The following is a 26,965-nucleotide window of genomic DNA, read 5'->3' on the forward strand; positions in this document are numbered from 1 at the left end:
TTGAGCTCGCTTGCTGCGATTGTTCGAACTGTCAACTTAAGTTGACCGGTACATACGAAACATAACCAGAAAATCATTGTTCGTTTTGCAGTGCATTTCAATGTTGTGCGTCTTTTCCCCAAAGCTTGGTGTTTATATATGTAAATAACCATTATATCTGTATGGTGTTGCATTCGCAGGACCGTGTGCTGTAACTAAAGGGTAATCAGTTCGTTTCGTGTTTCAAATTTTTCCTTAAAAAATTATTCGTTTTTTCTTGACACAATGATTTCACGAAAGCATCGCAGTAGGCCCATGACATAACGAAAGCTTGAGAGCGAAATCTTCTTATTTTTCGGTTAATTTGTTGACACAACTTCATTTTCCTTCAGACAAAATAGACGAACGCACGTTTGCTTCCGTTGAGTGCTAGTGATGGAACATTCAGACGACAATGCTTGGACAGGCAGAAACATTTTCGCTCATTTGAACGACTTCGAAGAGTCGCAAGCCGAAAATATTTTGGCGAGCAATCACAGCCAAACGCCCAGCAGTCCGACTCCTCAGCCTGAGCCAGAACGCTCCGACAGTAGTCATGGCAAATCGTCAAAGGAATCAGCAAAGGCCAAAATCGGAATTAAAATACCGAAACTCGAGGGAACGAACAAAAACTATGTGCTGCAGTGCGAGGAGGACATGACCCAGGATTTTATGGACTATCTCAAAGAGATGTCGTTGTCATTTTGTGCTGTCAGTGACACAGGAGGTGATTGAAGGCCAGAATTTATTTCAAAATGTCGGAAATGACCAATGTCAACGTTTTGTCCCATTCACAGGAAAGCCGACCGGTTCGTTTCAGATCAAATGCGAATACTGCAAGGAGGTATTCACAACGGAAGATTTTGAATGCCATCAGTGCGATCTGTACGAGGACAATGCATTCGACGGCCGTAACATTCTGAAACGGATCCGAGAGAACAGTGCGTTGATTGCGACGTTGTTGAAGAACAATTCGGCTGAAGCGGACAGTTCGACCAACAATCATCCGCCGAAAGTCAAAGACGTGCCGAAAAATAAGAAGAAGAACGGGCCGTTTGAGTGCACCCTCTGCGATCGCAAATTTATTTACGAGTCCGGATTGACGAGTCATATGGCAAAGCATGCGTTAGAATGTCCGCTGGAGCCGAAGCAACTGCTGAAGCATGTGGTTAAATGTTTGAAATGTTCGCAAGTTCTGTGTGGTGACAACATTGGGAAAGCAATCGATCATTTCGTTAGAAATCATGGCTATTCGGTTGAACCGAATGGTAAGACTGATGCGGAAACAGATGTAAGTTTCGATGTTTTGAGGTGTCGTAAATTTCAGCTAAATTTTCATCTCACTGCACTCTTAACGTCTTTGCAGCTGGAACCTGTTTCCGCCGACAGTATATACAAGTGTGTGATCATCAACGCGGTCTTTCAATGTGAATTTTGTGATTTTCTATTCTGTGACGTCAACGGCCTCCTCAACCATTCAGCTTCGCATCATCCGAAGCTCGGATTCGAGTGTACATGGTGCGAACTTAACTTCGCCACCCTGAAAGAGATCAGTTCGCATCGGCAGAGCGAGTGTCCGTTCCACGACAAAAACGTCAACTTTGGCCTGCAAACGTTTTACGTGTGCAACGTGTGCAACACGAATTTCATGTCACTGGAATTTCTGTACGACCATCGCAGTCAACAGAGACATTTCTTTCCGCGCAAAGCAGACGATTGGGGTGGAGGTCTTGCAATCGGTTGCGAAAAGTGTGAGGTGGTCGTGGACAGTGCCGACGCAATGACCAGCCATGCCGAGGAACATTATATGCGAAAGTCGCGTTGGCGTAATTTCGAGGCGAACTCGGCACCGGTGGCTCCGTCCTTCCCGAATTCGAGGAATCGAAAGTATTTGTGCGAAGTGTGTGGCAAAACGTACACGCAATCGAGTCATTTGTGGCAGCATTTACGATTCCATCAAGGTCAGTGGTGTCCAATTGTTCCACTCAAATTCACCGAATGAGATCGTTGTGTTTCAGGTATCAAACCGTTCGTCTGCACCGAACCGAATTGCAACCGTAAATTCACCATCCGTCCCGATTTGAACGATCACATACGCAAATGTCACACCGGAGAACGGCCGTATCATTGCCTGATTTGCGGTAAACGATTTTTGACCGGTTCGGTGTTTTATCAGCATCGGTTGATTCATCGGGGCGAACGTCGCTATGGCTGTGATCAATGCAACAAGCGCTTTTATCGGGCCGACGGTGAGTCTGTTGGAATTTCTCGCCTTTTTTTTCAATTCATCTTGGCAACATGTCCCGTTCAAGCACTGAAAAATCATCTTCGTATTCACTCGGGCGAACGACCCTATCCCTGTCCCAACTGTCCGAAGAGCTTCCGTCAGCGTGGCGACCGTGAGAAGCATATCAGAGCTCGGCACAACAAACACGAAATTGATTTGCAGCCGTCCATGGCCAAATTGAAGAGCACCCACATAATGTTGGATGGTCCCGTGCGAAGTAAGAAAGAGTTGCTGCTGCGGAATCAGCTGAGAAATGCGTTGAAGATGCAAGAGAATGCCGTTGACGTGGGTGGCGTATCATTTCCGAAGAGTATGTTCCGACCGATTTTGGGTGACATTGATGCGAATATCATGTGACGTCATCGGAGAGGTTGGTTCGGGGGGTTTTTTTTTGTTGGTTGGTTTTGCGACTTTTACTTTTTACTTTTACGACATGATCTCTTCGTTTTGTTTTTAATATTTTCATTTTAACGCGAAACTATGTTCTTGTTTCCGCATTTTTAATTGTTCAATGCTTGCATTTTTAACCCGCTTGAATTCGATATTCGACTGGAATGATGTCGAAAATTTTGTTTTGTTTTAAAAATGGATAAAATTTACTAGTTTTTGTCAAAAAAAATAATGTTTTTATTGTAAGCGGGCGGCTGGAATGCTCAAAAGTTTGGTTTAGACATTTTAAATTTCAGTTTCGTGTTTTTTTTAAACAATAAAATGAAGTGTAAACTTCGCCGCCAAATTTGTAACGAAATGTTGTTAAAATAAAATCTAAAGTAATCTCGGAGTATAAATCGATGCTTCGAGCTTCGCTGAAAAAGGTCTTGTAATAGCTTACCTTTGTGGCCACTTGACTGACTGATTCTTTTAATGGATTTCAAGATTCGGCCTCCTTTTTAAGGAATAAAGGACGATATTTCGATAATTTAAGGAGAATTTCAGGAGTATTAAAATATGAGATCTTGGATTAAATTTGATGAATTCGAAATTTTTTTGACTTTCCAAAGTCATATTAAGTAGATTTTTTGGTGTTTCTGAGAGAATATTCTTTGGAAAATATTTTCCGAATTTTTCGCAAATATTTTATCTGTGCCTTGGCCACTGGTGATTTATTTAATTTACGTTTGCTAACTACAGCTGACGAAGTGTTATTACCATCACCAGAGCCTAATATTTGGGAATTATTTCTCTAAATTCCCAAAATTCCCTAAAATTCCCTAAAATTCTCAAAAATTCCCAAAAATTCCGTAAATTCCCAAAGTTGGAAATTCCCAAAAATTCCCTAAATTCCCTAAAATTCCAAAAAAAACAACAAATATTTCAGAACATATTGAACATAATATATTCAGTAAATTGAGCTTAAGCGGCATATCGTCAAAACTGGAGGTGATGGTGATAGGGGAACAAGTGGTCTCCGATTTTTAGGAGTGATAGATTCGTCTTCAATTCTAGAGAATCGTATCTTTGATTTTTTCGAACATTTTTTTAAATTTTCGGTTAAAGTGTTCAAAGGTTCAGAGGGTACCGAAAACCTTTTTGCGGCTATAACTCAAAAATAATCATTTTAAGAGCAGTCTACACTCCGACCTTCTATGAAAAACATTTTCGATGATAACTTCTTATTAGAATATTTTTTGAAAAAAGTGGTTTCATCGTTTGGTGCCACAACATATAAAGTTTCGATAGCCACCAGAATAAACCGCAAGCCTTTTTTAATAAAAGTTTAGTTTTGTTATAAAAACTTTTTCTATTTTTTTATAGAAATTAATTAAAAACATAGCTAACGCCGACCCGTACGAAACACCTATTCGTATCAAAAGCCTTTAATGTGAAACTCTTCATTTCTCTTACTTCATTTTCTTCTCTGCTGAAAAACTATTCTTCCTTTTAAATCACTTACATTATCCACTCTTTGCCTTGTTATCATATACAACTAAATTGCCGGAGGCAATATAGACAGCCCCGTACGAAGACAAATTTCATAAATTCCTATTTAAACAGCTATATACCGCTATATTTACCTATATTTCACTGTAAATAAACATTTCACAGAGGAATATGCTATTATATAGCTCTATATGCCTGTATATAGCTCAATATAGCTGTATATAGGTATATATAGATGTCCGTATATGGAATCCTTGAAACCCCACACACATAACAAATTATTTCCATGTTAACAGAAACTCTCTAAGTATCATTTTTCCCAAGATGTTTCACTTTTACTTAAATCCAATATGGCCGCCGGCAGCCATTTTGTTAGGAGACCGGAAATAGTACCGACGCTTTACATTCGTTAATACATTTCAAACAAAAAAAAATTCATGAAATTCGGTCAAAATTTACTCGAGATATTGACAAAATACTCCTCTTTCACTGTACGGCCGAGTAGCCAGATAAGAGCTCACCCCAAGAGACCTAGCTCACGCTCCGGAGAACATAATTTCATAAAAAAAAATTCCCTGATTGGTACGGTCAATACTTATCTAATAAAGCTAAAACAGACGAAATATGTTCAAATGTGGCCGACCTACAAGCAAAAACTGCTTGCCGCCCTGTGCCTGTTCCACACCAAGGGGTCTAACTCACGAGTCGGTCATCCGATTTCCATAAACATTTTTTTTGTCGATCGGTATTGTAAATACCTTTTATTTGACGTATCACTTACAAGTTTAACGTTTAAATGTCCGGAGATATCTTCGAAAAACCGTAAAGCACTTATTGGGCCACAGCTCGGGAGGGGTCGATCCAAAATCACTCATCTTCGAACTTAGCCTGTCTTTTGACATTACCAAACGGGAAAAAAAAGAATTTTCAAAATCGGATGCGTTTTACTCAAGTTATCGTGCAGACGGACAGACGGACAGACGGACTTTTTTTTCACTGATTTGGCATCTCTAGACAACCACAATAGCTTTCCCCTTACTCAGGGAGTCCAATTCGACGTGTTACGGACGTATGCGTAAACCTATAAGACCCCAGTACTTCGTACGGGTCTAATAATTATTTTAAGAGCAGTCTACACTCCGACCTTCTATGAAAAACATTTTCGATGATAACTTCTTATTAGAATATTTTTTTAAAAAAGTGGTTTCATCGTTTGGTGCCACAACATATAAAGTTTCGATAGCCACCAGAATAGACCGCGAGCCTTTTTTAATAAAAGTTTATTTTTGTTATAAAAACTTTTTCTATTTTTTTATAGAAAATTATTAAAAAAATCACTGCCATGATGAACTCACGTACGGAAACTCTAAAGAGTCGAAATCTGATATTAGGTATCTGTCAGCTGATAGGAATATTTTGTTTGTTAGTGTTGGTTTTTTGGTTATCTCGGTGATCACAATTAAAACAAACTGTCAACAAATAAAACATCCCAATTTGTTAGGTCACGAAATTGTTTTTTTTTTTCAAGCGCGAGATTTTTTGAAAATTGGAGCGGCGTTTTAAACTGAAATTAAGAATTTCAAATTCCACTTTTCCAATATCAATATACATTTTCAAAAGGATGGCTTACACGGCTTATCATGCAAAATGAAAATTAAAAAAATTGCTGCGCATGATGAAGTCAACAAAGTTTTTTCTCATGCATTTTCTTCAGCAGGATTTCCAACCATGTTACAACCGCCAGGTATGTCTAGAGATGATGGTAAAAGATCTGATGGAATGACCATGATTCCATGGAGTCATGGGAAATCTCTTATTTGGGATGTAACCATAAGAGATACATTGGCGCCTTCATACATTAATGAATCTAGCAAGAAACAGCGGTCGATTGCGGATAACGCAGAAAGATTTAAACACAATCATTATAAGCGTTTAAAAGAAAATTATTTGTTTACTCCTCTAGCTTTCGAGACTTTAGGCTGTATGGGACCTGAAACAAAGAAATTCATTGAGAAATTAGGAAAAATTATAAAGGCCACTTCAGGGGAACCGCGATCAATGGATTATTTATTGCAGAAAATTTCAATTGCGCTACAAAGAGGCAACGCTGCGTGTATTTTGGGGACTTTGGGACCGGATAGAGTAGATGATTTTTATGTTTTGTAACCTTTGATTTTTGAAAAGATCGTTTTTTTACGGGCTGCATCATTGTCAGCAGCCTTTTTTTTCGCATATTTAAATAAAGAGAACATCATTTTCAGTGTGTTTTTGATGTGTTCATTGAAATAAAAATAATATGGACTAACGCTCGCGGTTTATTGTCAAAATTGATGCAGTCTACGCCGAGAAAACTCAAAAGTCCCAAAAATATCACAAAAAACACAAATTTTAGGAGTTTTGAGTTTTTTCTCAGTACACTACATCAATCTGGACAATTCCAGTGGCTATCGAAACCTTATATGTTCTCTGGCACCAAACGATGAGGCCACTTTTTTCAAAAATAATTCGAATAAAAAGTTATCATCAAAAATGTGTTTCATAGGGGGTCGGAGTGTAGATTGCTCTTAAATTATTGTAGTGTTGTACTAATGTCGGCTTTGGAGAGACCTACAAGTAGAGTATACGCCCTGGCTGGTGCGAGTACATCGACAAGAATTATATCCTTCAGAGCATAATATTTGGGAACCAATTCTCAAAAGTTCACTAAAATTCCAAAAAAATCCAATTTTTTTTTTTGCTTGTTCATAGTTTTTAAAGGTTTTTGAACTTTTCCTGATCTTTTACGAGCATTTAATTATAAAAATGCAAAGAAAAGAAATTTTTTGGGAATTTTAGGGAATTTTCGGGAATTAATTCCCAAAATTCCCAAAAAATTCCCAAAAATTCTCTAAATTCCCAAAAATTTCCTAAATTTCCAAAAATTCTCAAAAACAATTCCCAAATATTAGGCTCTGATCCATCACCAATTAACTTTTCGGCTACTTTTAACTTTAAAGTCTCCTCTGCTATTTCAGCTTCGATGCTTTGAATTTTGGCCTCTTTCTTATGCTTTTCGTTTTTGTCTGACTCGTTTTGTTTCGATTTTGCTAATAACGCCTTTCGCTCTTTTTCTACATCTAAATGTAAAAAATATCTTTTACGGGCCGACGAGCAGAGGTCTAACAATTTTCGAATAATTAGAAAATCTTCCACTTTATCGTAGAAATGCAAAGTATTCTAACTATCCGAACAGCCGGTCAGCCGAATCGTTTCTTCTAAGAGCTGCTCGTTGAAATTTCGGGAAACACAAATTTATTTACGCTAAATCCTCACTCAGGATCAGCATTCCTATGATTGAGGAATAAATACGCATTGGCTAACTTAACCAGATGGCCAAACTTTTCTCAAACACGATACACACCAGACGAAAGTTAACAATTGATTGACAATAAATGATTAATTTGCCAGCAGCATCAACACAATCGATTAAAAGAACAATTGAAGCAATAGGGCTTTGCAAGTACCTTTTAGCACTATCGATCTCATTTGTTGAATTATTTAGGTTTCATGAGCTTTTTTTTGGTGAAGTAAGCGAGGAACGATTTTGAATATATAAGGTTCCACAGTCAGAATTAAAATGTTAAGGAGTTTGAGGAGATTAAGGAGGTTTCAGGAGGATCTCTGAAAATCAAGGAGATTTAAGGAATCAAGGAGGAGTGGGCTCCCTGAAATTGTCACAAAAATATCTCAAAATAGTCGCTCAAAGATAGCTGTGATTTTTTCAGCACCAGTTAGGAAAATTAGGACGTGTGCTGAAAAAATCCATTTTCTGTCGAGGTACGAACATCGCTTTGTGCATCGGACAACTTAAATAAACAAAACACATCCCTAGAAAATATACATACTTCACATTCACCATATAAATTTTCATGCATTGAGCATAAATTACGGAATTTTTCTCGTAAATTAGGCCCTCAGCATGAAAAGTTGTATACGTAAAGTTGTATTTCACTCACGAAATTGCCTAAAATATAACGTCCACAACAGATACGTAAATAACTATTGTGCACCGGACAACTGAAGTGCGAAACAACAAGCTCTGACTTAATGAGGTCTTATATAGCAAAAGCATGTTCAAAACAAATGAAGTAAAAAATTTCTGAAAATCAATCTATGTAAATCTTCCATCAAATGAAGTAATAGATCAGATAACAAAACTATTGATATGATTGCCGTCTGTGACAGGTTAATAGATAGGTAATTCCAAACTGAATGAATTTTTTAATAAAAAATGTTGTGTAGGTAGTCAGTACCAATCAGGGAAAAAAAGTTTATGAAATTCGGTTTACCGGAGCGTGAGCTAAGTCTCTTGGAGTGAGCTCATATCCAGCTACTCGGCCGTACAGTGAAAGAGGAGTATTTTGTCAATATCTGGACCAAACTTTGACCGAATTTCATTAATTTCTTTTTAGTTTAAAAGGTATTAACGAATGCAAAGCGGTCGTACTATTTCCGGCCTCCTAACAAAATGGCTGCCGGCGGCCATATTGGATTTTAGTTAAATGATATATGTTGGGAAAAATGGTACGCAGAGAGTTTCTATTAACATACAAGTAATGTGTGTGTGTGTGTTTCAGGCATTCCATATCGAGGGGTAAATCACTGATTTTATGACAAGGATTACATGGAATTATACGGGATTATATGGGATTATTTGGTGATTATAATAATATTTGACTCTGGCAATTTATTTGTATTTGTATTTGTATTTGTATATTTGAACTCTGGCTCATGGGGTATTAAATTTAGTAATATGTATGCATCCAAAGCATTTGCTTCCAATATTTTAAACAAAAGAAGTAACAGATGTAATAAACACGTCGCGCTAACGTTTGCAGTTTCGAATCCGTTAATTGGTTCATTTAAAACTTATTCGTGAACCAACTTTGTCGATAATCTTTAATATGTCAATGTCAACTGCAAGGAAAGGTGCAATACTACAACGGATAAAAAAAAATGTGAACGAAAATGCTGTTCAAGCCGATTTGATAAGATTATTTACAAAAATTCAATTAGGCCTTCAATTAAACCAAGAAGCCGATAAACAATTTATCGTTAATAATCTGGCATTATTGAAATGTTTTTGCTCGTAATTCGCTTTAATTAATAAATCAACATTAAGATCACAAAGTGTATGCACCTATGCGCAGCGCACACACATTTTCAACATTTTATTTTTGAGATTTTTATTTTTGCCGTTTCTTGTTTTCCACACATTTCTTTTATGTTCGATCGAAATTGTGTCTAATGGAAATACTAGTTTCTGATACCCGATGAAACAGGGCACGATACGGTTGCAATTGATCTTAAGCTAATTAAGTAAAGTTTGGCATTACATTGGTGGTCAATATTTTGACAAGTCTGAAGTCTTAAGTTTTCATCTCGAGCCGGAAATAAAGTTGAAAATTAGTATCGGAGATACGTTGTTAGGATCTACTTTACCATAGCACTGAACAGTGCTTTGTTCAGTGCTATGACTTTACCGAATTCAGCCTAGCCTCTTCGATTAATATTTTAGAATCCATGAAAATAGCCTGGTTTGGTGTCAATTTACTTAATTTTGGAATTTAATGTACCGAGCTCTTGGATGTTCGATTTTCAGATTCAGCTCAGGTCAGAATCTATCAGATCAGGTTTCACGTCGAATCAGTTTTCAGGCTATTCAGTTCAGGTTATTCAGTTCAGCTTTGACCTGTTCGGAACGGATGCAGCGTGCTTCGAACAAATTGAGTTTCATTGGCCTATTATTTGGGAATTAATTCTCAAAATTCCCAAAAATTAAACTGAATTGAAGGTGTCGTCTATAGAGGCGCATTCATCTTTCCAATTAGCAATAGGTATGCTACTGCCGTTTGAATAATAAAATGATCAGTGGATCATGTCCGGAGCGATAGCGGAGGACTTGACGCAGTCTAACTTCCAAAAAAAGAAGGAAGAAATTTTTTTGAGACAAGGCAACTATATATAGTCGAACATTTCAGTTTCTACCCTTTGGTTTATATCACCACAAAACATATTCTAATTCTTATTCGCGCTTCAAATACGAGCAAAACGAGCTATCACTCGACTATGTAACTTTAAAATTGCCGGAGATACATCGTTTTGAAGTTGATCATTTTGATAGAAAATGCATCAAATTAACGTTTTCCAAACAATCAAAATCTTTCAACTTACTCTGTATGTTTCTATCTGTCTATCTATCGACGGTCGATCTCGGAAACTAGTCAGCCAATCTCCATGAAATTTTGCAGGAACCTCAGGGTGGGCATAAAAATGAAAATGTGATACGCCATTACCCCAGGAAAAACCAGAATTTTGTTTTATTGGCCTCGAAGTGGTTTCTGAGTGAGGTTTTCGAGGGTCGGGAACGCGTTTTCGGTTGTAGCTTCGCTGTATTGAAACCTACAGACCCATCAAATGAAAGGTATTCGTAACACGATTCGAACAAAAAAATAATTTAAAAAATCGGGGCAGATTCGTTTGAGCTAGAATGATTAGAGTGAACAAATTTTGAGCTACTCGAGCGTAGGATGAAAGGACGAATATTTTTTGGGTTATGAAAGATAGAGAGTTACTTTCTTCGGCAAAGTCTCAGAGTTTTACGAGTAGAACAGAGGGGCATATGTGAAAAATGTCGAAAGTTGGAAATGGGTGTGTCAATTGGGGTTTTGGAGATATTTCTTGAATGGTGGCAGATAGAGAATTACTTTCGTCAAATTTTCGAATTTCGTTCGTCAAATTTTCGAATTTCATCAAATTTTCAAATTTCGTCAAATTTTCGAATTTCGTCAAATTTCGTCAAATTTTCGAATTTCGTCAAATTTCGTCAAATTTTTGAATTTCGTCAAATTTTCGAATTTTTGAATTAAAACTGTAAACTGTTATAAAAAGCAGTGTTGAGTACACTTCTAAAACGACTGATATCCCAACAAAAATCTCTTCGAGAAAAGTGTGACGCAGTCTTTGAAATACAATTTCTAAAATGAATGATATCGCTAGAGTTGACGCTTTCAGCTTCGTTACGCAAAAATTAAATTTTACACCCAATTAGTTCAAACAAGCTGGCTTAGGTTTTCTCATCATCTGCCAAATAATTTTTACAAAAAAAATTTAGACTGGAAACAACCAAAATTTTACCAAAAAAATCTGCGTCACACCACCATGTACGGCTCGTGTAACTAGAGAAATATTGGTAAGAAAATTGCAAGTTTTCTGTTGAAAACTTCAACTGCACATATTTCAGTGTGGATTAACTTTAAAACCAATGAGTCTCTATTCGGCTCAATAGTACATGTGATTACCTTTCTGATGACACCCCACACGACCCTGTACGGCTCGTGTACACGGAGAAATTTTGGTAAGAATTTTGGCAAATTTTCGGCTTCCGATCACCTTTCACCAGCCATAAAAGCTTCGAAGAATTTTTTTGAAAGTGGTTTTGGCTTCTAGGGTCAAAGTCCTTTCTAGGTACCTATAAAAAGTTCCACTAGACAACACGCCCGATTTCGGTAGGCTGTTTTTCAAAAGAATCCCTCTCTACTGATTTTGTTCAGTATTGTTTCTACACAGAAGAAACATTTTCAGGCAAATTGACTTCGATCGAAGGTTTTTCACGAGATTTTCGCAATGTTTTTCCGTTTCGTTGTTTCGTTGTTGCTGCTGTCTGCCGGTGATTGTGCAATTTTCGCAATGGTGTAAATGGGCGGATCAGACGGTTGGTGACGTAAGAATCGTGAGTACAACGCTTTTTTTTTGCTTTTTACTTTTGCTTTTGGAGCTCAGGCTCAATTCTTTTGTTTGCTTTGCTGCATTTTTTGGTGATTTCTTAGCAGCTTTCCGCGATTTCTCCAAATTTTCCATCAGCAGATGGCAATGTTTCAATGCAAACTATCCTACACTTATTCATGGAAAATTTTTGCTGCTGTCTTGTGTAAGAGGCTGGCGGAAGCAACTGAAGACGGTCAGTCCACTCTGACCTGTGACCGCCGCTAGTTCTTGAGGTCGAAACAGCTTTTCTTTTTTGCCACTTTACGTGATGTGCGGGAAAGGGAAGAGCTACAGCTCTGTTTGTCGTTCCAAAGGATGTTTCTCCGAAGGATGTTTCCTTGAAGTTCAATAAATGTGAATTGCGCCCTTGAGCTTTTCGTCTCAGGTTAAGCAAAATTGGTATGTACGAAGTCCGTACTAGGCATGGGCGATAATGAAAATGATTATCGATAATTATCAATTATCGATAATCGATAATTATCGACTTTTTTTATCGAAAATTATCAAAAAAAATATCGATAATCGATAATTATTGATATTTTGATAATTATCAAGATATCGATAATTCGATATATCGATATTTCGGTCCGAAAATCCGATATTTATCGATATATCGGTATATTATCATGAATTTTCAGATAAATATCAAAATATCGATGTTTTGATAATTATCGAATTTCGATATTTTGATAATTATCGATAATTTAATAATTATCGATAACGATATGATTAATCGATTATCGATAATTTCTTTAGATTGATATTATCGATAATTTTGAACGCCTCCCATCCCTAGTCCGTACAGAAAATATGAATTTGCGTTTTGACTCTAAATATCTGCGTCATCCTGCCAATAATCGATTTTCATCCTCATACCAAGCCGAATAATTTTTGTGCCTTTAGAGTCGAGATTTCGACGGGTTCCATGTATGCTTCATCGTTGGTTTTACTTTCAAGCGGTTATAATACATGAACCAAAACCCAATCACTTTTACCGGTTGCATTATTCTTTACTCGAATAGTAGGTAGAGTGAACGAAATGTAATTGTTGCATGACCGTTTATCATGTTCGTGTAATATACGTAACCTATCTCTATGCTGCTGGTTACAATATGTGGAAAATATTTGAATAATTTTATAAATGAAATCGAAGAGAGCAAAAAAAAAATTGTCTTTTTCCATATCAAATTTGGATTATTTGTTTACAGAAATTTCAATAATTTTTACATAATGTTGAACAGTGTAGGGTGGGATAAACATCTGATTTTTCGATTCTGAATGTAAATTATAATTTGTATGAAGCATAAGACCTGGTCGGTAGAAATAGATACCATGATACGGCTATGTGGAAAGAGAAAATGAAACGGAACGAATCGATATCTCTGAATGGAAATTAATTTCAAAAAGTTACCTGCAACAATTTCGGTGAATGATATAAGTAAGGCGGTTAAATGAGCGCATAAGATGCAGTTTATTTGACACCAAACACTTCGATTCGTATAAAAGACGTTGCAGACATCACAAGTAATTAAATCCAATCAATTGCTACCAAAGCAAACATCTGTCCTAGTGTTGAAAACAGTTAGCTCTTGCATCCAAGAAAAATGTCTTTCAAAGTGAGTATTCGGATCAGAAAGCATTAAGCGACGCCAAGTCGTTCAATCGATTTTCCTGTTTTAGATCCTAATTTTCATCGTCATCGTTTCGGCTGTATCAGCGATTCCAATCGACATCCATGGTGACGCTCCAGCCCATTACGACTTTTCGTATTCTGTACATGATCCTCATACGGGCGATATAAAAAGCCAATCAGAATCGCGTAAAGGTGACGCTGTTAGTGGACGCTACGAGCTTATTGACTCCGGTTGGTTTTGCTTATACCGTTTAGGAGGACTTCGTCGTTAAAAGTTTTTTTTTTTTAAATTTTTTATCAGATGGTCACAAGCGCATAGTTGACTATACCGCCGACGATCATAATGGTTTCAATGCCGTCGTTCACCGTGAACCAACTAGCATAAAAATTCCGTACGCTGTTACCAAAGTTGTTGCCCCGGTTTATCATTCCGCACCAGCCATTCATTATGTTCAACCAGTGCATCATGTAGCCAAAGTCATTACACCAGTCACACACATTTTGCCTGCTCATGTCAGCTTTAAAACACCAGCAATCAATTACCATTACTAGAAGTGTAAATTCCTTGTGGAACAGACAAAAGTCCTAAAACCGTTTAGTCACCGATACCTAGCTATGAATTGTAGATTTGATACTGTTTTAACTATTTAAATAAATGAATCCTAAAATAATTCGTTGTTGTTTGGTTTAAAATTCGTCAAATCACTATAACCACTACGCCCGCTCTTGCTTCGCTTCGATACCATGGACTCTACTTGAATCGGGTATAGTGCCGATCTGGGTGTCTCGAAATTAATTGAGTCAAAGTGTTCATCAGCGAAAGGATCACCCACTTTTCATGCAGTTGTTTAAGATTCATCCGGAACCACTGGAATCTGATGAAGTTTTTCACTCAGCAAGGTGTTTTTTACGTGACTTTTTACAAATTTCAGGAAAAAGTCGAGTTTGATGTTACAATTTAAAATTTGAATAAATACAGTGGAAGTCAGCGAAGTTTAGGCATTAATTTTCTTCAGATGTTTTTTAGCTGATCTACTCAACTCAATACTTGTAACTTTTTCATCCGCAAAATGACCTATAAACTTCGTTGGTATGTCACACCTGTTACAAACGGCAAGCATATGACCAGTATTATTATCGGGTCTATTACTTCCATCGATCAAAGTATTTTTAATCGGTTGATTTCAAATCTAGTACTTCATTTTTTTCTAACATGCATTTTACCGTATAAAGGACCACATTACCCAGAGCTTGTCATTATTTTTGTCGTTGGTATCGATAACAGATGAATAGCCGCATGTAACATAGCATCGAGTCTGATTGTTACAAAAATTTTACTCAATTTTGTTGCAATGTCTAATGTATCGTTCAAGCGATATAAAACTTAGTCCTCAGCACGGTTCCCCGCGCACGGAAGTCGTTTTGTGGGTACATCATGCCCGCACGTTAGTAAGCGGGCGTGACGCAAGTCCACTACCAAATTTTTTTTTTTTTTAATTTGGGGACGGCGGAGCATATTTACAGCAACTTTTTTACTTCTCCGCCTTGGCTCCAGGGCCCCTAACTAAGATATCTGGAATATAGAAACCCATATGAGTTCAACGAGCTCTCACACGTTACTGCAGCTTCAAAATTGGCCGAGATATTGAACTTCGAAATATTGATGTTTGTATGAAAATAAGCAAAATTTCGAATTTTCAAGAATGGAAAAGTGGATCCAGCAACTCCTAAACGTTTCTATAGATTTTCCTGAAATTTTGTTTATAAGCTAATGAAGGCCCAAAAATAAGAATGGAATTTTCCAAATTTGGAAAGAAACCATATCTTGGTAGCTGGAGCTGGAGCTCCCCCATGGTAATGTGGTGAATGCTATATAATGTTGTGGTATGTGTTTCTTGTTGGAAATTGTGTGGATCATTAAGTATTAACTTCCACTAGGTTGGTTCTTAAAATTTGGGATGACGGATGAATCCTCTGGCACTTCCTAACTTCCATCGGATTTTTCGGTGGATTTGGGTTATTTTCGCTATAAGTGAGGTGTTCCAAAGTTGGTTCCTAAATCTTGGGATGACAGATGATTCCTCTGGCATTTCCTGCCTTCCATCGGATTTTTTGATGGATTTGGGTTATATTCGACATGAGTGAGGTGTTCCAAGGTTGGTTCCTAAATTTTGGGATGACAGATGATTCCTCTGGCACTAACCAACTTCCATCGGATTTTTCGATGGATTTGGGTTATTTTCGACATGAGTGAGGTGTTTCAAAGTTGGTTCCTAAATTTTGGGATGACAGATGATTCCTCTGGCATTTCCTGCCTTCCATCGGATTTTTTGATGGATTTGGGTTATATTCGACATGAGTGAGGTGTTTCAAAGTTGGTTCCTAAATTTTGGGATGACAGATGATTCCTCTAGAATTGTTTTTATTTCCATAAGGTCTTTTGATGTTGTCGAAATGACATACTTACAAAAGTGGTGATATCAGTCAAAAAACCCTTAAAGGGTAAATGTCACTTGTGACGCAAATTTCTTGTTGTAAAATTTTCTTTCACAAATTTTTTGAGTCAATTTTTTGTTGGTAAAACTTTTGCGTACAACGCACAATGCGTCACCCTCAGCTATATCAATTATTTTATAAGTAAGATAAAGGACTTGCGTCACCTTTATAAACCTTTATATTTGTTGCTGACAACCATGAACGATTGAAGTTCAAAAGATCTAGCTTTCTTTTTACACCTTTCGATCCAAGACGATATGTTAGTCAGGTCCTATATTTTATAGAAATTTTGATTACAAAACTGATTTTCATTGAAGTGAAGAATGTCGACCAAAGCATTTTCGAACTGAAAGTGCTTGAATCAAACGATTCTGTAACCACTAAACGTGTAACATTTTAACACATTAAATTTTTTAACAACAATTTGTACAACGTCCTAGCATTTATGCCTAATTACATCACTGTCTTATTATCGAACAGCTGTAAAGTAGATAAGAAATGCAAACCTTAAATATCTCGATTACGAAGAGAAGTCAAAAATGACTTCATTTCAAGTTAAATGAACCGAAATGGTGTGTGAAATACTAGAATTTTTCTGCTGCTTAGCTATCTGCAATCGATTTTGTGATCACTGCTGTACTGTGGGTATGTTGGTAGAACACAAACAGTTCATATTTTAAATACCACACCTAACACTAAACAGACAACTGCCTAGAATTGTTCGTTAGAATAACCAGAGTTTTGTGATTTCTTCAAGATGACCATCAACCAACGAAAACCGAGACATCGCGATACGTTCCGACCTTTACTGACGAATCCGATATGCCTTACACGTTAACACAGCAACCAGCTGTCAGTGCACATGTACAAAAAAAATGAAAGTGAAAATCAATTGTAAAAAATAAAATGATTTTCATTTGCACACATTATGCATTATGCATCATTCATCGATAAACCCTAATATCCCTTCAAAATGTGAATAATCAAAAGTGCAGGTGTGAAATCATTTAATAAGTCAGTGCAGTTTGTAGAGTCGCGACTCTTTTGATAAACTTGTTGTCGGATATTGTACCCTACAAAAATCTCTTCGAGAAAAGTGTGACGCAGTCTTTGAAATACAATTTCTAAAATGAATGATATCGCTAGAGTTGACGCTTTCAGCTTCGTTACGCAAAAATTAAATTTTACACCCAATTTTAGTTCAAACAAGCTGGCTTAGGTTTTCTCATCATCTGCCAAATAATTAAAAAAAAAAAAAATTTGACTGGAAACAACCAAAATTTTACCAAAAAAATCTGCGTCGCAAAGTGGCAAATGTTCAGGAACAGACCAGCAAGAAAATTTATCTGCCACATCCGACGCAGATTTTTTTCGTAAAATTTTGGTTGTTTCAAAGCGTCAACTCTAGCGATATCATTCATTTTAGAAATTGTACTTCAAATACTGCGTCACACTTTTCTCGAAGAGATTTTTGTTGGGATATCAGTCGTTTTAGAAGTGTAGTCAACACTGCTTTTTATAACAGTTTACAGTTTTAATTCAAAAATTTTACGAAAATCGAAAATTTGACGAAATTCGAAAATTTGACGAAATTTGACGAAATTCGAAAATTTGACGAAATTTGACGAAATTCGAAAATTTGACGAAATTTGAAAATTTGACGAAATTTGACGAAATTCGAAAATTTGACGAAATTTGACGAAATTCGAAAATTTGACGAAATTTGACGAAATTCGAAAATTTGACGAAATTTGAAAATTTGACGAAATTTGAAAATTTGACTAAATTTGAAAATTTGACGAAATTTGACGAAATTTGAAAATTTAATGAAATTCGAAAATTTGACGAAATTCAGAAAATTTGACGAAAATCAAAAATTTGACGAAAGTAATTCTCTATCTGCCACCATTCAAGAAATATCTCCAAAGCCCCAATTGACCCACCCATTTCCAACTTTCGACATTTTTCACATATGCCCCTCTGTTCTACTCGTAAAACTCTGAGACTTTTCCGAAGAAAGTAATTCTCTATCTCTCATAACCCAAAAAAATATTAGTCCTTTCATCCTACGCTCGAGTAGCTCAAAATTTGGTCACTCTAATCACTCTAGCTCAAACGAATCTGCCCCGATTTTTTAAATTATTTTTTTGTTCGAATCGTGTTACGAATACCTTTCATTTGAAACGAATAAGATAGAATAGGATTTGTGGTGATACAGGCCAAAGGAAAGAAACTTAAATTCTCGCCTTTATATAGTTGCCGCGGCTCAAAAAAATTTCTTCGTTCTTTTTTTGGAAGTTAGACTGCGTCAAGTCCTCCGCTATCGCTCCGGACATGATTCACACACATCATGCATATCATGAGTGAAAAGATCTAATCTATTACTTCGTTCGGCTTGGATTCAATGGATAAAGGCGAAATCTTCTACTTCATTATTTAAAACGTTTGTTTTGCTATTTTAAAGAACACACGCCTGTCCGACCTTTTTATTGCTTATTTTTGTCGTCATTGTGGATAACAAATGAATGACTGATTCCATAGCACTCTCAAACACCGAAGATTTTTTTTTTTTCTTGATAACCACGAATAGTTAACTTTGATTGTTCCAGCCCTCTGTTTGAGTGACGTCAAATTTAGCTTCGGTGCTTGAGAGTGCTATGCTGATTCACAAATATTCTAGAGCGATGTTTTGAGAGAATAGTAAGGCGACTTGTATTTTGAAAAGAACAATGATTTTAAGACGATCGTTGTTTTAGTTAGTCACACTAAATCCAATTTGAGCAAGCCCCTTTTCCTCTGTCAGAATGTAATTAGAGCTAGTCACTCAAGTGGACGAAGTTAATCCTAATCTGATGCTGTGAAAGTGCTGTGACAATGACGGTTAGCATTTTTGATGTGATTCATGAAAAGAAGCAAACAGAGAGAATCGATTTCATGCCTTTCACGATTAGACGCACGGGATACAGTTCAATATGCACATAACACGCAATATAAGTCAATTTTCAAATTTTTTAATAAATATCTTCCTTCGTTTAAATTATCTACATGACTTCGTTCAAAATTGCATTTTCACTTAGTAATGGTAGTTGTGAGCTGGGGCAGCATAATGAACTGGGGCGGCAACGTATTTGTGTACTGGGGCAACGATTTTAGCAACTGGGGCAACAACTTTGTGGCCTAGAGGTTCACGGTGCACGACAGCGTTGAAACCATTGTGATCATCGGCGGTGTATTCAACTGTACGTTGGTAACCGTCAGCATCGATGAGGCTGTTGGTTTTTTCGTTCAAATAGAAACGTTTCGTTATCACGTCCATATTTCACACAATGCCGTCGCTTTTGTCTTACCTGTATGATCCATGGACAACATCACCATCTCGGCTTTCGTGTTGTTGTTTCACATCACCGGTGTGTCCATCATGAACGGAGTAGCTGAAATCGTACTTTGGTGGTGCTTCGTATTCAACTTGTTTGTACACTGGAGCAGCAAAGGTCTTGACAACTGGGGCAGCATGGTATACTGGAGCTGAGTGGTATACGGGTGCAGAGTGGTAAACTGGACCAGCATGATGCACTTCGATGGCGCTAGCAACGGCAACGAATGCGAATAGAGCGAAGAACTGAAAGAAAATTCACACGAAAAAAAAAAACACAAAAATTATTTCCACAGAAAATTCACTTTTTAATCACAAAAGCAGCAGAATTTCAAAAAAATTAAATTCTTATTTGTTTTGGCTTCGATAACGAATCGCTGTAATAATATCCAATGTGCGATTGCAAGTTATGCGAACGAAATGTTTAAAGCCAGAAATATGCGTATGCCCGTATGCTTACTTTGAATGCCATTTTTATGGAGGATTGGTAGTTCTCTTGTTCAACGAAAGATACAAACTATAATTTACAGATAAGTTTACGGTCCTTTTATACAAAATAACAATTCCACATACAGTGTACTTTCTATGAGCTGGGTGCTCACGATACGCGTATGCATTTTCACAGTAGTTTTATTTGCAAAACGAGAGAAAAAAAAACCCGCCTTTTGGCCTTAGGCTGGCATAATATTGATATTGCATGATACGGTGTGTGCAAAACATATAAATTTACTTTGAGGTATATGGTACATTACGTATTATGCGGTACATAATATGTATCCATTGCTGTTGGTAATTCGGGGTCATTATCATGAACCAGCTGAAAAACTGTGGTCAAAATATGTATCAAACGACAGACATCATTGAGAAACGGTATACCTTTTGATCGTAATACTTAAACCAATTCTTTTTTTTGTTGTTTCATTGTTTTGTGCGAAGACTTATAATGCACCGTGAAGTACAATCGTTAATCGAAATTACGTCTCAACTTTAATTGGACATGTTTTGCAAGTGCATTAAGGAAAGTAAATTGAAATTCAGTTTTTCTTGCTTGAAGAATTATAAATTCTTAATTTTACAAAACCTTGGATGGAACATTTTTTGGTCAGACAAAGTAATTTCGAAAAATTTCAACGATATGTACAGTCGGTTCCAGGATAAACGGTTCTTGTTTTAAAAACGAATTTTTGTTAGAGGTTCCAGTTTGCGGTGAGGAATAAAAGCAGTGATACAAAAAGTGATGTTTATTCAATCGCTGATTCTAACAGAATAAACATAAACGAGCCATCAGAACAGTCGGAGCGTTTGCTGCGACTGAGCCCCGTACAAACCCGTATATCTATTGCGTACGTGACCCTAGTGCGTCTGTCACCCTACTTTGACCGTAAGCCTATTGCGCCGGTTAAAGTAGTTAAAGTAAAATTATTATGTAATGTGTACATCTTAGAAATTGCGCATAGCGCAATTACGAAGCCCCGTACGACGTTCCTTTCAAATAAAACAAAAATTTCAAATAGCCCTAAAATTTTAATTTATTGAGTATAAATACACATAGGGCCTAGTATCGGCCTCAGTCCGAGGATCCAATTTTTTTTTTCAACTACATTCTATTCGGCCTTTGATTACCTTCCAAATGAAACAAAAAATAGGAAAAACGGATGAAATTTGCTCGAGTTATATGTAAAATACACATAGGGCCCTAGTAGCGGCCTTAGTCCGAGGACCCAAATTTAATTTTTTTTCAACAACATTCTATTCGGCCTTTGATTACCTTCCAAATGAAACAAAAATTACGAAAAACGGATGAAATTTGCTCGAGTTATATGTAAAATACACATAGGGCCCTAGTAGCGGCCTTAGTCCAAGGATCCAAATTTAATTTTTTTTTTCAACAACATTCTATTCGGCCTTTGATTACCTTCCAAATGAAACAAAAACTACGAAAAACGGATGAAATTTGCTCGAGTTATATGTAAAATACACATAGGGCCCTAGTAGCGGCCTTAGTCCGAGGACCCAAATTTAATTTTTTTTCAACAACATTCTATTCGGCCTTTGATTACCTTTCAAATGAAACAAAAATTACGAAAAACGGATGAAATTTGCTCGAGTTATATGTAAAATACACATAGGGCCCTAGTAGCGGCCTTAGTCCGAGGACCCAAATTTAATTTTTTTTCAACAACATTCTATTCGGCCTTTGATTACCTTCCAAATGAAACAAAAATTACGAAAAACGGATGAAATTTGCTCGAGTTATATGTAAAATACACATAGGGCCCTAGTAGCGGCCTTAGTCCAAGGACCCAAATTTAATTTTTTTTTCAAATACATTCTATTCGGTGTTCGATTATCTTTCAAATGAAACAAAAATTACGAAAAACGGATGAAATTTACTTGAGTTCTATGTAAAATACACATAGGGCCCTAGTAGCGGCCTTAGTCCAAGGACCCAAATTTAATTTTTTTTTCAAATACATTCTATTCGGTGTTCGATTATCTTTCAAATGAAACAAAAATTACGAAAAACGGATGAAATTTACTTGAGTTCTATGTAAAATACACATAGGGCCCTAGTAGCATTTCACTTCTAAGGCCCTAACTCACGGTCCACTCACCCGATTTTAAAAAACTTTTTTTTCCTGGATTGGTATTGACAATACCTATCATTTGCCGTGTCATTTACATTTCCATCGTTTATTTTGCCATAAATATCACCAAAAGACCCTAAATCACTTAGGTGGCCCTAACTCACGAAGGGCCGACCCGAATATGCCCATCTTCGAACTTAGCCTCACTATTTCGACTATCTTTCAGGGAAAAAAAAATTTTTGAAATCGGATTTGATTTACTCAAGATATCGACGTGACGGACAGACGGACAGACGGACAGAAGGACAGACGGACAGACGGACAGACGGACAGACGGCCCAAATTTTTATTGCAGATTCGTCATCTATAAACATAGGCAAACACTTTGCCCTTACCGTCTGCTTCGAATTCCATCAATTACACACGGCATCGTAATCCTATAAGCCCCTTCGTACTTCGTACGGGGCTAAAAACTGTCTTTCCTCAAGTGCCAACTTGATTGATTTAACTCAATTAGAATGTATGAGAATGCTAAGTTCCATCTTCAACACTTCTTCTCATTCCCATAAATTCTACCACTTGAATAAATATCATCCTCCGTTGCATAGCGACAACATAATAAATCAAATTTTATCTTAAGTCTTCGTCTCCGTTAACTTCCTCCTTAACCAGAACCATATGGACTGCCGTAACCAGCTTCTCCATCATAAGCGTACACTCCGAACTATCGAAGCCTTCGCATGCAACTTTGCCACCAACGACCGACTCTGCGGCGACCGATTTCTCAACCATTGTCCCAATGAATCTTCCACCTTCGTTTTTTGCCTTCCGTCTTCGTCTTCCGCCTACTGTTTTCTTCTTTTGTTCTGTTTATCCATCTTCTTCTTCTTCTTCTTCTTCTTCTTTTGTCTTCTTCTTCTTCTTTTGTCTTCTTCTTCTTTTTTTGTTTTCTTCTTCTCTTGCATCCTTTTTCTTTTGCTCAAACTTTGTTGCCCTCCGCTCAAGTTCTGTTGCTCAAACTCTGTTCCACTTTCTTCTCTTTCCTTTTCCTTTCTTTTCTTTTCTTTTCTTTCGTCCGGTAAACTTTGCCAATGTCGATGCCGTAAATAACACTTGTTTCTTCCTCTTTCATTGCTCGCAATCCATTCTTTCGTCCATTTATAGTCCTGTCGTTCTTTACTTTCCAAATCATATTCCAAATCCTATTCCGTTTTCAATCCATGTCAGCATACTTTCATTCTCGATTTTATTTTCATCTTCATCTTCTACTTTTCACTGCCCTATCCCCGATCTGGGCCCATAACCTGTTAGAGGTTCCAGTTTGCGGTGAGGAATAAAAGCAGTGATACAAAAAGTGATGTTTATTCAATCGCTGATTCTAACAGAATAAACATAAAAAACTTTCTTTCCTCAAGTGCCAACTTGATTGATTTAACTCAATTAGAATTTATGAGAATGCTAAGTTCAATCTTCAACAATTTTAAATCAACTTTGGGTTATAGATGTGAAATGTGTTTTTCTACTGGATAATTAGGATAATTACAGCTGTAAGTACCCGCCACCTTACTGAACCAATTGATTTCCCAGGCAGCTTTAACCTTTTAGACAATAGAGAGGAATTCTTTGAAAATGGACGTACCGAAAACCCGTTTAAGATAGTGACATATTTTGTGTTGACAATTTTTGTGCCGGCACAAATTATTTGGGCTATCACAAAATTTTTTGAAATTCGTTCAGTTTTTCGTTGTAATACAAATATTTGAGCCATCACGAATATTTAGGCTGACCACAATTTTTTTAGTTCGGTTCAGTTATTCATCCAAGATCTCTACTCAATTACCAATTTAAATTTACAGAACCAAATTATAGACGGTCTTCAACAAATTGTATTAGGAAGGTGTTTGTCATAGAAAGATAAAAAAATTGGATATAACACTAAAAAAAGTTGAGATAATAATTTCAGAAAAGTACACAACATCAGAGATTATCATGATTATTTATGGTTCAAGTGCAGATTTGGCGGCTTTAGGCGACTTTCCTGTAAGTGACATGAAAGTCATCGGATTATTCACAAATCAACTTTCAAATTGAGTGAACACAGATTTTTCCGAACCCCCCCAAATAAGAAAGTTACAGAACTCGAAATACATGCACAACTAGAAAATTTTGTAAGAAAATGTTAGTCGACTTTCACGTGCACTAGAACCATAAAGAATCATGAAAGTCGACTAACATTTTCTTACAAAATTTTCTAGTTGTGCATGTATTTCGAGTTCTGTAACTTTCTTATTTGGGGGGGTTCGGAAAAATCTGTGTTCACTCAATTTGAAAGTTGATTTGTGAATAATCCGATGACTTTCATGTCACTTACAGGAAAGTCGCCTAAAGCCGCCAAATCTGAACTAGAACCATAAATATTCATGATAATCTCTGATGTTATATCATTTCCTGAAATTATTTATAATTTGTGCCAGCTCAAAAATTGTCAACACAAAAATTGTCACTATCTTAAACGGGGTGTACCGAAATCGGAATCGTATTTTTAAAAAAATCTTTGTTTGTCACAGAAGCAAATTTTTTTTTTTAAATTCCTCGTTAGTTGTCGTTCAGAAACCGAAATCATGCCCTTTTCTTATCGAATTTTCTCCAAGTATACGATCGCGTGGAGTCATTGGAAAGGAAATTGTATGTTCTTTCAACCTGTTACAGACGGCAAGCATATGACCAGTATTATTTTCGGGTCTATTACTTCCATCGATGTAAGTATTTTTGATCGGTTGATATCAAATCTTGTACTTCAATTTTTTTTAACACGCATTTAAATATATAAAGAACCACATTATCCAGAAGCTTGTCATTATTTTTGTCGTCGCTATCGATAACAGATGAATAGCCGTTCAACCTCGAATCTTAATTGTGTCAGTTAGGACAGATCATTTCCGATCGCACAGAAGTAATGTTTTGACATAGAGCTCTTCTATCTTGTGTCCACTGTTGGAAAGAATGGAGAGAAGTGGGCTGATATGGGTACAAACAATTGTGAGCGTGAAATCAATTCCTAAGCAATGCAATAGGCAATAGGAAACCTTGGTTGACCTGTAGAGGCGTTACATTTTTTTTAAGTACTGCATTCTTTGCGCTCCAATTTCACATGAAATAACTTCACTCTGGTAAATATACATGAAATGTCATGGCAGTGAAGTCAGTTTATAATAAAATAGATCGTCAATTTAAGACGAATGTACTAGAAAAGTAATAGAATTGTACAAAAATCTATTACGTTTAAGCTTTAGTTTTTAAACATCATTTCCCCATAGACTTTTAAGACTTTTGTTTTCACCTGCTGCTTCTTTTGATTAGAATTTGACCGAACTTTTAGTCTCTAATTGAACTTATTTAGAAAAGATAGGCATTGAATTACATATTGTTGCTTCATTTAAAGTACTAGATTTAGTGAACAAAGTCTGTGAAATTCTTAGCTAGTTATTAGTGAAACTACTTGTGTAGAAAATCTACCTTTTTTTAATGCAAGAATCCGAAACCTTGTCTTACTGGTAACGAGTAATTTCGCGCCGCGCGAGATTACACATATTATAGTGGAATTTCGCGCCCATACATTTTTCAATGGCTAACTTGATTTAGAGAATTTTTACGAGTACCTGACGATAAATTGGCGGTAGATTCAGTTGAGTATCAGGCACATAAATTTTGGTATCCCAACTGAGATACACGTATTTTGTACAAGGATACCGGTATCCCGACATAGAAAGTGTGGATTTTCCTTTTACAAAACGTTAGGATGCCGGTATCCCAACTGAGATACACGTATTATGTATCAAGGATACCGGTATCCCGACATAGAACGTGTGGATTTTCCTTTTACAAAACGTTAGGATACCGGTATCCCAACTGAGATACACATATTTTGCATCAAGGATACCGGTATCCTTACTCAGAAAGTGTGTATTTTCCTTTTACAAAACGTTAGGATGCCGGTATCCCAACTGAGATACACGTATTATGTATCAAGGATACCGGTATCCCGACATAGAACGTGTGGATTTTCCTTTTACAAAACGTTAGGATACCGGTATCCCAACTGAGATACACATATTTTGCATCAAGGATACCGGTATCCTTACTCAGAAAAAGTGGATTTTCCTATTACAAAATGTTAGGATGCCTGCATCGCAACTGAGACGTTGCGAGATTCCTACCAGCAAGAAATTCCTTATGGGCGCAAAATTACACTAATAAAGTAGGAATTTCGCGTGGCGCGAGATTCCTACTTTAATAGTGTAATTTCGCGCCCATACGGCGCGAAATTACTACTAGCCGTCTTACTGTACCGGTTTTAACAGAGATTGAAAATAGATTCGCTTTCTGGCGAGAGAGTTAAATAGGTTAAAAACCCGTTGTTAAACAAAACTCGAAAAGATTCAACATTCTCGTAGAATATTTTAATGATTTATAATAAATCGTTTCATTAGCTAGAGATATCCACTACAATGTTATTAAAAGTCTGTCTAAAAAAAATTGCATGTAACTTTGTACATGGCTTAATGTCGGGTTGGAACAGCAAAAAATGGTTTCAAATTATAAATTCTTTCATACGAAACGTTAATACATGTTACAACATTTACTTCCATGAAAATTACTGACAAAATATTCGTTGTGAATGTTCTGTTACATAAAAAAAAATTGCGACATTTTCCCATGAGAGAGTAGTCAGTCATGGGTGATTTTTTAACCTTTGCCGCACTGTGTAAAGAAAGATTTCCAAATTTCATCAACAAAAATTAGGTTTCAAATCTTTGAACTTATGCATTTTCAAATATTGCAAAGAGGCAATACTGACTGTACGGTGTTCGTGATAAAGAGTG

The 26,965-nt window shown here is 36.6% G+C and overlaps 3 protein-coding genes across 3 annotated transcripts; 2 read left to right on the forward strand and 1 right to left on the reverse strand.

The window, feature by feature from the left end:
* Window positions 1-6: 6 nt before the first annotated feature.
* On the forward strand, window positions 7-3,041 carry LOC119084678 (testis-specific zinc finger protein topi-like). Its single transcript, XM_037194756.1, has 6 exons — window positions 7-201; window positions 372-745; window positions 816-1,309; window positions 1,385-1,979; window positions 2,037-2,267; window positions 2,331-3,041. Exons 2-6 carry the CDS (start codon window positions 415-417, stop codon window positions 2,660-2,662), a joined length of 1,983 nt encoding a protein of 660 aa, XP_037050651.1. The 5' UTR covers window positions 7-201; window positions 372-414; the 3' UTR covers window positions 2,663-3,041.
* Window positions 3,042-13,439: 10,398 nt separating this feature from the next.
* Window positions 13,440-14,296, forward strand: LOC119084682 (larval cuticle protein A2B). The gene is made up of 3 exons (XM_037194762.1): window positions 13,440-13,608; window positions 13,673-13,856; window positions 13,927-14,296. The coding sequence occupies exons 1-3, from the start codon at window positions 13,597-13,599 to the stop codon at window positions 14,175-14,177; spliced, it is 447 nt and encodes a 148-aa protein (XP_037050657.1). The 5' UTR covers window positions 13,440-13,596; the 3' UTR covers window positions 14,178-14,296.
* A 4,816-nt stretch (window positions 14,297-19,112) lies between these two features.
* On the reverse strand, window positions 19,113-20,086 carry LOC119084681 (cuticle protein 7-like). Its single transcript, XM_037194761.1, has 3 exons — window positions 19,955-20,086; window positions 19,469-19,740; window positions 19,113-19,390 (listed from the first exon to the last, which is right to left on the reverse strand). The coding sequence occupies exons 1-3, from the start codon at window positions 19,964-19,966 to the stop codon at window positions 19,195-19,197; spliced, it is 480 nt and encodes a 159-aa protein (XP_037050656.1). The 5' UTR covers window positions 19,967-20,086; the 3' UTR covers window positions 19,113-19,194.
* Between the last annotated feature and the right edge of the window lie 6,879 nt (window positions 20,087-26,965).

This window comes from Bradysia coprophila, unplaced genomic scaffold (genome assembly GCF_014529535.1).
Source record: "Bradysia coprophila strain Holo2 unplaced genomic scaffold, BU_Bcop_v1 contig_87, whole genome shotgun sequence".
In the NCBI taxonomy this organism is placed as follows: domain Eukaryota; kingdom Metazoa; phylum Arthropoda; class Insecta; order Diptera; family Sciaridae; genus Bradysia; species Bradysia coprophila.